The 12,790-nt window shown below is 38.7% G+C and overlaps 1 protein-coding gene across 1 annotated transcript in view; it reads right to left on the reverse strand.

Moving 5' to 3' along the window:
• Window positions 1-7,560: 7,560 nt before the first annotated feature.
• Window positions 7,561-12,790, reverse strand: part of CEP126 (centrosomal protein 126) — a gene marked incomplete at both ends in the record, with an annotated part of 44,795 nt that continues 39,565 nt past the window's right edge. Inside the window, 5 exons of the mRNA XM_082496657.1 lie at window positions 7,561-7,575; window positions 8,054-8,118; window positions 10,525-10,734; window positions 12,224-12,311; window positions 12,608-12,732. Coding sequence (XP_082352783.1) covers window positions 7,561-7,575; window positions 8,054-8,118; window positions 10,525-10,734; window positions 12,224-12,311; window positions 12,608-12,732 — 503 coding nt within the window. The remainder of the gene's footprint in view (window positions 7,576-8,053; window positions 8,119-10,524; window positions 10,735-12,223; window positions 12,312-12,607; window positions 12,733-12,790) is intronic.

Below are 12,790 nucleotides of genomic sequence, written 5' to 3' on the forward strand. Positions count from 1 at the left end.
AATGGTCCGTTCTATTGGCATTTTTATGTAACTGTGTGATGGCACAACCTTAAAAAGATTCAGCACCAGTAGGAAAGATTAAATATCAACAGACATTACTGAAAATTGGACAAAAGGCATAGGAAAGGATTTTTTTCCCTCTTCCTCTCCTCTCCTCTCCTCTCCTCTCCTCTCCTCTCCTCTCCTCTCCTCTCCTCTCCTCTCCTCTCCTCTCCTCTCCTCTCCTCTCCTCTCCTCTCCTCTCCTCTCCTCTCCCCTCCCCTCCCCTCTCCACTTTGCTTTTATTCCTTCCTTTTTCTTTTTCTTTTTCTTTTTCTTTTTCTTTTTCTTTTTCTTTTTCTTTTTCTTTTTCTTTTTCTTTTTCTTTTTCTTTTTCTTTTTCTTTTTCTTTTTCTTTTTCTTTTTCTTTTTCTTTTTCTTTTTCTTTTTCTTTTTCTTTTTCTTTTTCTTTTTCTTTTTCTTTTTCTTTTTCTTTTTCTTTTTCTTTTTCTTTTTCTTTTTCTTTTTCTTTTTCTTTTTCTTTTTCTTTTTCTTTTTCTTTTTCTTTTTCTTTTTCTTTTTCTTTTTCTTTTCTTTTTCATTTTTCTTTTTCGTCTTTTTTATATCTTTATTTTCCTTCCAGTCTGAAAAAGCATGAACTATTGGATACAGATTAAATAAAAACGTTGGACAACTCCTTCCTTCTCAAAACAAACACAAAATTAATATATACAATAATACAGACTTTATATGTAGATTTGTGTCACCCACAGCCACTTCTGTCACCTGGATCATTGCCACCATTGTTGCTGGCTTGGGATTTATATTCAATATTGAAGGAATCCTGCGGCTATGATTTGAAATACAATTCCAAAACCACTGTGGAGTCATCTCTAGTTATATGGGGTGAAATTCACCCTGGGTGAATTCTCTCTTATGAAGCAGTGGTGTTAGAGCAGGAATCGTTACGAGCAAGACTATTATGAATATTATGATGAGAACGATTAAAGGATATGGAACCTCCTGTCTACTTGATCGAGCAGTTTTAAGTGTTTCAGAGTATTTGATGACAAGCAAGGCTGATTATTCCCACACACCAAGAGCCATGTTTTAGATGGCACTCCCCAATTCACTCTGCCCATATTTTGCTGATTTCTTTTCTACTGTGCGTTGTCATTCCTGTTTTGTCTGCAGAATTTGACAGCATCAGTCAGGTTCCCCTCCCCAGCAGGAGCTTTACCACAGCTTATGCCACACATCTCAAGACTTGCGGACTAAATACTGGCCTGGCCTGAGACAGGTAAAACCGTATTTCAAGGGTGCCTTTTGGCAGTGTTCCTGCTGCAATTTTACACAAAAGTTGGCTGCCCCCAAAAACTGTCACGAAGTAAAGGTTTATTTGTGCCCCTTTTGGCCGCAAACCACGGTGTTTAAAATGTTTGAATCATGGAGTACAGCTGCCAATAGTGGTTCTGCAAAGGCCGTCATCCCTTCACAGGGCTGCAGCTCTGTTACCCCGTGAATCTGGTAGCTACACAAAACACTTTTTCCCCGTGAAAGCAAATTGGCAGGAAGAGTGGCTGGAGGAGGAAGGTCTCTGGCCTCTCCCAGTTTCCCTCCCTTCCCACTTCTCTCCCATTACCACTGCAGTTCTTGACACCACCAAGACCTTATCAACCAGCAGAGGCTGGACCCTGCTGCCTGATGCCCCTGGCTGGCAGAAAGCTCCAGAAGAGGATGGAGAATCAGAGTCTTGTTCTGAAACCCTGGGCTGCTATGGCAGCCCCCGCTGCAGCCCAGCCAGTCCCCGTCTCCCTGCCTGTCCCTGCCAGCATAGTCCCCGTGTGGCTGCAGCTTCACCCATCCCTCACATCCACAGCACCTTCATGCCTGTCATCACTGCCTCCAGTGCCAACAGCAGGCAGGGGCCCTTCCCACCCTGATCCTGGGGTCCGTTGCTTCCTGCCACCCTAAAACCCAGCTGCAGGTGCTTTGGGTGGTGGCTATTAACCTGTGGTGCCCTCCCAGATGTAGTGGTAGATAATATTCTTGATGTTGGAGGCTGCTTGCATAGGAGATGGAGGAGACAGTGGACCTTGGCATGGGTGCTTTCACACCCTGCAAACCCCTGGTGGGGCGTAAAGATTGTGTTAACATCAGCCCCTTTCTTCTAAGCCTGGCCTTCTCCTGGCCCTGTCTGCGCTCAGGAAGCTGCTTGTCAATGACACCCTCATCTGGCTCTGCTCTACTGCCGTTTGCCACCCATTTGGGACATTCTCCCTGGCTGCTGCCTTGTATTAGCTGAAGACAATGCTGCGTCTACACCACTGTTGTGACTTTTCCTGAGTGAAGCTGGAGCGGGTTTATCACTACACACCCCATACAGGCACAGAGGGGTTGTGGAGATGGCATCTCGTGCTGGACTCTTGTCTTCATTTCACTCTGGAGCCTTACTGCTTGCTTGCAGGCCTCAGAGTCGTACAGTGTTCATCCCAGTCAAGTTTTCCTGAGTAAAATATTATGACACAGGTAAATTTCCTTTATAAATCCACGATTTATGGATGAGCAAATTTACTCAGTGTTGCGGCTCAAGGAGCAAATTAGACTAAGAGGGAAGTTGAGTGTAAAGCAGCAAATTTCATTCCAAGAAGAAAACCACGTTTGCTTTTGTGAAACGTGAAAGTTTAATCTTATCAATGAAAAATTAATTTTGTGCTCAGGCTCCCCTGTACAATTCCATGCGACCTGCTGGTCTTTAGCTTTTGCTTAAAGTATGTTTCCTCACTGGGGAAAGGATATGTACTGGGGACACGTGGCTATTTTTGGGGACCATTTGCATGTCATTCTCTGTAAAAGCAGGGAGGTGTACTTGCACCTGAAACCATCCCTAAGGGTGTTTGATCAAGTTGAAAACCAGACGCATAGGTGCACATTTAAAGAAGCTTTGTGGGTGTTTTGTATTTAGGCTTCTACTGGAAACTATAACTTTAACCTGTTTTTCGTGTTTTCTTTTCATACTAAAATGTTATTGTAGAAAAGATATGGACTAATTCTGTTCAAAAGCAGCAAAAATGGTTGACAGAGTGAAGAGCTTTTGAAAGAAATGGAAGGTATGCAAATTTTAGTATGTTCATGTCTAAACCAAGTTTGTTGATTTTAACATAGTTACTTCGTACTTGAAAGATAAAATTCACCCTTTTAATTTTTTTTTTTTTTTTATAATTTCTATGTGATAAATAGAAAAGCCTGAAAACATCAACCTGAAGAGTAACCATCAACTAATGGGAACAAAAGACCTTGTTGGTTCTTCGCAAGTGCTTAGAATCCAGTAGCTGCCTCTGGGTCCACTCTCATTCCTGATGCCCGAGTGTCACACTGCTTAGACACCTAAACAAAACCTATACTTTACTATTGTCAAAAGAGCCAAAGTGATCTAGGAAACAAGGTTAGTATCTTTGAGTTGAAGCCTGTAGCCCTAAATCAAATAACTGTTTGAAAATATTTTACTAGAAACATAAATTTAGGCACCCATTTTTGAAAAAACTCTCTCCATGTCATTGAGGACGCTGACTCACGGGCTTTGATTTGCCCCCTAAACTGATTAACAGGAGAAGAAACCTGGTTAAGCTGGTGCTCTGGCTTGCTGACTAGCAGGACTGTTTCTGATCCATGGCCTCTGGTATTTGGGTTATTTGCTTTCCCCTCTCTTAATCTCTGAAGGGAAACTTTCTCTCGCTATTTAAATATTAAATTCTCGCCATACTGGAATGTCGCAGTGTACTGCATGCAAACAGAGATGTAAGGGCTCAGTATTTTCAGTGCAAACCAATTTTGAATTCCAACTCAGAAGGCCTTTGTCCATTTGCTCTGAGGATACACACATGTCTTTTGCTGGGAATTTTACATGTATTTGAGCACCAAAGACCCAATAAGATATGACACACATCAGAATCCTTTAGGCATGTGCACTGCAGCTATATTTTCCCTTTTCTGGCAGCAGTGTCAGGATGGCAACAGCAATTGTAAGACATCAAGTTTCTACAATTTTGATGTTTATATACAGTTTATCTTACCAGGCTCCAGACTGAAGTCAGCCCCTTTGAGCCTACCAGATCACTCCTCCAAAGATGCTGCAGTGCCTTGCTAGAGGAGAAAGGGAGCGTTATTCCAGTCTTCGAAACATTGTTTTGAAAAAAATTAATCTTCCCCTAAATCTCCTTTGTAAAATTTCAGCTGCTGGCTATTTGCTACATACGTAGCTTGCCTTAATCTTGGCTGACATCACGCACCAGCAGGCAGTTCTAATTCCCTGATAAATTGTCCAGTGTTATGATGGGCACATGTTTTTCTCTTGTCTCCTTTTTACAGGCTGGTTCCCTCCCAAGCAATGACAGCACTTATTAAAGATAATGGTATGATGGGGAATAACAAAATTTTAAAAATACTTTTGCCAAATAATAATTTGATTGCTTCTTTTGGGAAGATGCATTCTATTCAGAGAAAAAACAGTGTCCCTCTGGGTGCACGATCCCACGGTTGCGCTGGTACAGCACTGAGCCCACTCCTGAAATGCAACTCTTCGGTGCTCCCATACACCTTAACAAAGACGAGCAGTAACACTGGGTGGAGTTCAGGTGCATCTCTGGTGGAAATACAGTAGTGCTTAAGTCCCCAGAATAACCCCAGAATTCTTACTCTATAGCTACGAATAGAAAACCAGGCATCTAATATGGAGTTAAAAATCCAGAGATTTAGTAAATTGCTTTTCTTGCTTTTTGCAGCCAATTACCAACTGTTGACCAGTTCTGTGCATTGCATATACCTTCTACAGCTTGTTTCAATGTTCATCTACTTTGTACAGAAACAGCAGAGGAAAAGCAAAAGAGAGGAAGTTAAAAAGTTACTGCTCCTTAGCAATTAACTAACTTCACAGATACGGGTATCATGCTAATTAACAAAAGGTCTTTAATCTAGAACTGACATAACAATGCAGACAGGATTATCATCAAACATGTCAAATCGGTTGACAAGTTAATTGTCATGCTACAGATGAATTTAAAGTCAAGGGACCAATGTATAATCTGCCAGTCCAAGACTGCCAAAACCAATCTGTCACTCCAAAATAAGCACTTGCAAAGACAACTGCAAGTGCATCTATCTCTGCAGAAAGACACTCAGACGTGTTATTAGACTATATATGCCCTTATGCAGAATATATTAATTTTTGGCTCCATTTGGGTATCTTAAGCACAGGAATGGAGTCATCTCCAGGCCTGCTGTCCTCACTTTGCTTCCTTTTATGAAGAGATTGTGTAATATGGGTTACAAAGGTAAAACCAATCAATCAGAAATACCACAAACCGGCTTTTGCTGATGAGCTAGCTGGGTGCTTTTGGCTTTGTGTTTCTAGAATAATGGTTTTAGCCTAAAGCTGACATTGCTGTAGAGAGGTTTCCCTGTGTGCTTCGGTGAAAGTGCATCTACATACCATTAGTTGTGCGTTTCCTTCCAAAGCACCCTTCTTCCTAATTTCCTGACAGTTTCAGCCTGGGGTTCTTCACATGAGGGGCTGAGGAAGAATTGCTCTTTAAGCGCAAGTGTTGATCAACGTTGTTGGGAAAATCTGGAGACCAGGAATCACCAACAAATTGAACAAGACCTGCAGGAGCATATGCTAGGAGAGGTATGAAGTTGGGAGCACAGTCAATTTTACAGCCATCAGAAGTAGCTACTGAATAAGGGCAACACACAGTTTGCAGTAATTTGCAATACAGCCACCAGTATAAAGATAACAGGTGAAACTCCATGTATTATGTACTGATAATCAAATAACTTTTAAAATGTATCTTTTGCAATTGTAATATTAGCAAATCCCCAACCCCCCGAGAAGTTAGGAAAGTAGTATATACATAATCTAAATAACAAAAGATTTGTTTTCCTTTCACTTTAATTATGGGTACAGGAAATTTACACAACCACTGCAAACACTAAAAATGTGAAGTATTCTAATTCTTTTAATTTTACAACACAGTGCATAATAAAATAGACTTAATTATCCTAAAAATGCTTACCAGTCAATTGACATTCATTATTTGAGCTACTTTCATCTTTATTTTGTTGCTAATTTTATAGTGTCAAATAGTGTACACCTTACATAGAAAGTACGTAAAGCTGCAATATCCTGGAGCAGATAATGTCAGTATCGCCTGTGCAATTGCAATTGATTGCTAGCTGAGGCATTCTGGTACTGCTGTGAGGCTGTTGTAGTGTTCACCAAAGGGGAGGATATACATGCCGAACACTCTATAACAAAATGGAGAATAATGAGATATACATGTATGTAAACAGAAACGTGTTTATGTATAACATAACATTCAAGAAATGCCATTTAAGGATATGATGTAATTTGTTTTCCAATATATAAACTAGTGTGCATCTTCATCTGGATTTAGAGGTTGGTATTACAGGGTACAGTGTCATTCACACAAATTACTGAGTGAATATCCATACTTTATTTGGAGGCTCTGAACCTAGGAGAGCTGAAGCAGGTTCTTCCCTTGGTGAAGTAAAAATTTAAAATCCCATCACTTCTTATAGCAGAAGATTTGATGAACTCTTAGTCATTTATACTTTTTCTGCACCTGGGAACTTGTATGACAGTTTTTAGTCTTATCATCACGGAGAATTCCAAGCCAGTGCCCGAGATCTGAACATATATCTACAGGTGGACACCTCTTTAAATGCTTAAGTATATACTCGTAGGGAAAGAAGGGTTTTAAATGTCCATCAGAGAACTTACAATTCCAGAGACTGGGCAGCCTGAGTAATGTCTAGTATTTATAACTCATTTATGAAACAAAAATCTTGTAGATGAAGAATTAATGGGAGAAAGGCTTTGTCACAGACCAGCCAGCCAGGAAGACTGACTACTGAAAGCCAGGAAAATGAATTGGTAAGGAGAACAGCTTTTTATTTTATTTTATTTTTTTAAGTAGGACAGGCTGTGAAGAAAGGCCCAGAGAACATACAAGCTCAAAAATGCTTTAGTAAAACACAGTTAGATCCAATAAAGGTAGCATTGCTGAAAAATACAACATTTACAAGTTGCTTAGCCATAAGGAATTAAATTTGTAAGACAGGAGGCAGAAGAGAGGAAGCTGAGGTTCCAAGTCACACCTGCTACTAGGATTCACAAGAAGAGAGGTAATGATGTGCTCTGTGTTCTTTTTTAATCATTTTGAATTTAGGAGCCTGGAAACTTTCTTGGCTTTTTCAGTCTCAAACTCAGTAAGTGGCAAAAGTCTTCTGAATAAAGAGTATTTTCTCTAACATTTTTGGTAACAGTTTATCCAGTAAAGTACATGAAGTAAGTGAAAGTATATAAAGTATGTGAAGTATACAGTCATCTGTCTATATTTTTTCCTCAGTACAAATATTGAGTAAAGGAGGAGACTGATAATACAGAATTATAAATACTAAGTCCTGCATTATAAATTGAATATTTGAAATGTAAATTTTGTACTTGGGACACTCATCTGCCTATTCAGTTCTTTATATTCCTGGTATCATGATTATTTTGTTTCAAACTGACAAGATCTAGAATATATGAAACAAAATACAAACACTTATTGAAGAAAGGTAATACCTATCACTTGTAGAACATGGTATATCTGCAGGTCAAAGTAAGAATTTATTGTATTGCCAGTTATTTTACACAGTACAATACATGTCATCTCTATGTTATTAAGAAATACAAATTAGTTATGAGCTATATAGAGTTCAAATCAACCCTGCTAAATTACTATTCCTTAGAAGTTCTTGGAACATCCTGGACTTGGCAAGTGTCTTCAGATTCCAAAAGGAAAATGAAGCCAGAGGATGAGGCAGTCTGGTATAAACTGTTAAAGCCTGCTTACGGTACTATAAAGTTCTTTTACATAAATATAAATCTGAAAATCTGGCAAGCCAGTGAACAGATTGATGTCAATATTTTCAATTATATTTTTACTATAAAATAAGCCATAAAGTCAGTTTGTAGGAGCTAAAGCTGAACATATTTAAATTAAATACTTACTAAAGGGGTGATTATCTGCAAAACATTTGAAACAGATGGGTTTCTGGTAATGGCTTCTTGAACATCTAAAAATGGCATAAAAGTATACCATAAATATTATGTAAACCAAATACTGCAACAGAAATGTGATTCACAGTCAAATATTCAACACAAAACTTTCCAAAGATTGTGGAAATGTAGTTTAATAGCACTGTTCTTTTTTCCCCTACCAACAGCTGCTGAAGTATATGCCGTATCTGTATTATTAAAATTTGCAGCTAGATATTATTATCTGAACAACAAATTTAGTGTTAATAAAGAAAACTAAAGCTAGAGAAAAAAATGCCAGCTACTCTAAGCTGGCAACAAAAATTCCAGACTTAGATTGGTTAGTGACTAACTGTTATTCATTAAAAAGACTGCTATGAAGGTACAGTTTTAGTCACTTAATGTGGTAATGCGAAAACAAAGCCAAAAAAAGGGGGTTCAAAAAGGTCATGATTTAAAAAAGCAATGTACTTACATGACATGTAAGTACTTACAACACTTTACCTACTTACTTACAGGTACATACTGACATGTCCTTACGTGTCCTGTAAGTCTACCTGTAAAATTTCACAGCTTCTTATTACCAATTCTAATCCCCAAATATTAGGCAAGCTAACTAGATTTCTAAGATACATATGTATGTATTACATTAATTTTCACAGTTACTTCATTTGCAATCAGTTAACTGCTTTGATTCTTTCATTGTTTCTATCATATTCCTTATGTACTTTCCTTACAGTTTTCATAGTTTTCCTTTTCACACTTTGCAAACTTTAGCTTTCTTGCTCCCAGTTCCTTTGCTGCATTTACCTTTGCCTCTATTTCTTTGTTATTTCTGTTATTTATCCAGCAATTTATTTCTATTTTCCTGAATTTCTCTTTTCATATCTACTTTCTTAACCCGAGCACATCCTACTAAAACTCCTCTCTGACAAAAGATGGCATTCTTCACTTCTATTTGCCTGGAAGCAGTAACCATAAGGTACAGTAAAATGAAATTCTGAACCACTGTTTGATGGGAGCAGGAATCATAGGCAACAGCTGCAGAAAGTTTCTAAGTGGTTGCAAAGATCTTTTATTCTGCTGTTGCATTTTACAGGAAACTGAAGCCTTTTCCCTCAAAGTCAAGCAATCCACCAGCTGAAGTAGAAATATATGGATAGTGTACAGGAGCTTAATAAGCTCCGGTTTAGTTTGATTCCAGTCAATAGGGAGGTAAATGTGGGTAATGACCATGAAACAGTGCAGTCCACAAGGAAAAGAAGTAGAACAGTAAAATAAAATCAATGGACTTCAAGAAAGCAGACTCTTATAAACTCAAATAATTGGCATGTAAAATTTTATGTGAAAAAAGTCCACGGAAAACATAAAATTTAGGAGAGTTGGCAGTTCCATAAACAGCAAAAATGGCAAGAAGTTATTCCAATGGTATGGAAAGCCAAGCAGTCCAGTGAAGACACCACAAGGTCCTCATCGATTTCAAATACAGGACTGAGCACACAAAATGCAGAAACTATGTCAAACTAATGAGAATTCTTATGAAAGACCTGTATGATCATGTAGGTCAAAGCAAATACTATTAGATACAGCAGCAAGAGACCCCAAAAATAAGTTTGTTCTACAAGTATGTTAGTTATAATAGGATGACAAATGAAAGTGTTGGCTAACTAATCACTGAAGAGAAAAAAAAACCAAGAACAAACACAGATTATTTTCCCCACATTCTTCAATAAAACGTCAACTGCAATGTGACAGCTCATATTAAAAGCACCAGTATAAAGCAGGTAAGAAATCAGCCTGGCATACAGAAAGAATAGGTTAGGGAATGCTCAAGTAAGTTTGAGATTTTTAAAATAGTTGTGCAGGTGATGTTCACATAAACATTCGGATTTGGCTGCAGCATCTCAGAACTGTATTGTGATACAGAGAAGAGAAGATCCTAAAAGACTAGAAGAAAGGAAATGAAAAACCATTCATTATAAAAGGTTATATTTGCAAAAATATAGGGTGAATAATAGAAAGGGTAATTATTTGCAAAAATAATTGCAAAAAAATTAAGATGGATAAACACTGGAACAGAGTCCAAAGTGAGGCTGATACATCTGTATCTCTACACTTTAAAAAACAGTTTTGACAAACATCTGTTAGAAACATCTACAGTTGGGCTGAGACAGTTTCTGAAGGTGTCCTGCAGTCATATTTTGAATTTTTTTTTTTTAGCAGGGCAAAGTCACCATTATTTTCAATTAATTTCATTGCCTCTAGGAAAGGTTTCATGATTTTGTTTTCCTGTATGTTACATTTAGTACAGAATAATAATAAGAAAATAAGAAGAAACATATTTCTATCATAGGATTTATTTTTTAATCCAAATTAATCCATGACAACAAAACAAAAAGTTACTTAATCACTTGATATAGGACCCTATTTATTATCAGACTTACTTTGTAGCCTATGATTGAGACGATCGAGCGATTGGAAAATCTTCTGTTCTTCTACTGAAAGTGCACTCATGCCTAGACATGGGGCCCTGTTAAGCAGTAAGGGCTGTCGGGCTGGATGCACACTTTCCATAGCTGCCAGGATTTCATCTTCTGCAACTGGTGTACTTGCTAGTTTTTCTGCCATAAGAAACTGAACAGTGCTTTCTGAAACTGAAGAGATTACAGGGGTAACTTCAAATGAGAAGAGCTCGTGACATTTAAATATGCTGCTTGCTTTCATTACTATAGGTCTGTGAAACACATAAAATTCACATTAAAAGATCAAAAAAGTGGCAAAGTAAAAAATGTTACAAAATTACATAATTCAGATCACTAATGCATCTTACAGTTGGCACCAGAGCAAGTTCTACTGACTTCAGAAATACATGATGATAGCAAGCAATACCTGTCACAGAATCACAGAATGGTCACGCTTGGAAGGGAACTCTGGACATCATCTAGTCCAACCCCTCTGCCAGAGCAGGGTCACCTACAGCAGGTTGCACAGGACGGCATCCAGGCAGGTTTTGAATGTCTCCAGAGTGGGAAACTCCACAACCTCTCTGGGCAGCCTTTGCCAGTGCTCCACTACCCTCAAAGTGAAGAAGTTCCTCCTCATGTTTAGATGGAACTTCCTATGTTCAAGTTTGTGCTCGTTACCTCTTGTCCTATCACTGGGGACCACTGAAAAAAGACTGGTCCCAATCCCCTGGCACCCTCCCTTTATATTTATAAGCATTAATAAGATCCCCCCTCAGTCTTCTTTTCTCCAGACTAAAAAGACCCAAGTCCCTCAGCCTTTCCTTGTAAGAAAGATGCTCCAGTCCCCTAATCATCTCTGTAGCCCTTTGCTGGACCCTCTCCAGCAGTTCCCTGTCCTTCTTGAACTGGGGAGCCCAGAACTGGACACAATACTCCAGATGTGGCCTCACCAGGGCAGAGTAGAGGGGGAGGATGACCTCCCTTGACCTGCTGGCCAAACTCTTCTTGATGCACCCCAGGATGCCATTGGCCTTCTTGGCCACCAGGGCACATTGCTGGCTCATGGTCATCCTGTTGTCCACCAGGACTCCCAGGTCCCTTTCCACAGAGCTCCCTTCCAGCAGGTCAGCCCCCAACCTGTACTGATGCATGGGGTTATTCCTCCCCAGGTGCAGTACCCTACACTTGCCCTTGTTGAACTTCAAAAGGTTTCTCTCTGCCCAATTCTCCAGCCTGTCCAGGTCATGCTGAATGGCAGTACAACCTTTCAGTGTGTCAGCCACCCCTCCCAGTTTTGTGTCATCTGCAAACTTGCTGAAGATGCACTCTATCCCTTCATCCAGGTCATTGATAAATACATTGAACAGGACTGGGCCCGGCACTGACCCCTGGAGAACACAATTATGTATGATACCTACAGCTACCATACAGTTAAATACAAACAGGAATGGAATGAAACTTGAGTATATGTTGTAATGCATTTATAAAACCATCAGTATCATGAGACATGATGCCATATCTTACATTTCTGTGAAAAAATAATTAGGTCCAGACAACAAACTGTCCTTTCTTACTTAGAATCATTGATGCCAAAAGACACAAGTGATGTTACACAGTGGATATATTAGGTCACTACTTTATGTATAACAAAGAATTGAAGAGAGATGTTTTACTGTACCTTCCTCAGACTTATAGGTGTTATTCATATTTTGTACTGGATAAAATGCAGATTGAACTGGACTCAGCTGGACAGTACATAATGAATTCTATGGAAAAAGTTATAAGAATATTTTAAGTGTAATTTAAGGTAACTGTACTACCTTCTGGACATTTTTAATTTATTATTTCATATTACTAATTGTTTTCAAGTGCAAAAATATTAGTGTACACTAATACAGTGATTATTATAGTTGATTTTATTCTTTTCATTAGCAGTGACAGGAAGCTGGCTAAGCACATTGATTCAAAATTGTATGACACCGAACAAATCTTTGATATTCCTGAACTCTTTCCATTTTTAAGAGAAATAAGCTTTTTATTTTTTATAGTATTCAATATTTACCTGTGCATGATAAGTAGGCTTCCATCTTTTAGAGGCTACACTTTGTCTTCTGTGTTCTGAAAAAGCTCCGTGTTTATTTTCATGGTTGGCAAAAGCCTGCTTTTGTCCTGTAACAGGAACAACACCTTAAGTAACATGCATACAAAAATAAACCAAAAATGCGTAATCCCACGATAAAGATAG

The sequence above is a fragment of the Vanellus vanellus genome, assembly GCF_965231255.1.
Source record: "Vanellus vanellus genome assembly, chromosome: 1".
In the NCBI taxonomy this organism is placed as follows: domain Eukaryota; kingdom Metazoa; phylum Chordata; class Aves; order Charadriiformes; family Charadriidae; genus Vanellus; species Vanellus vanellus.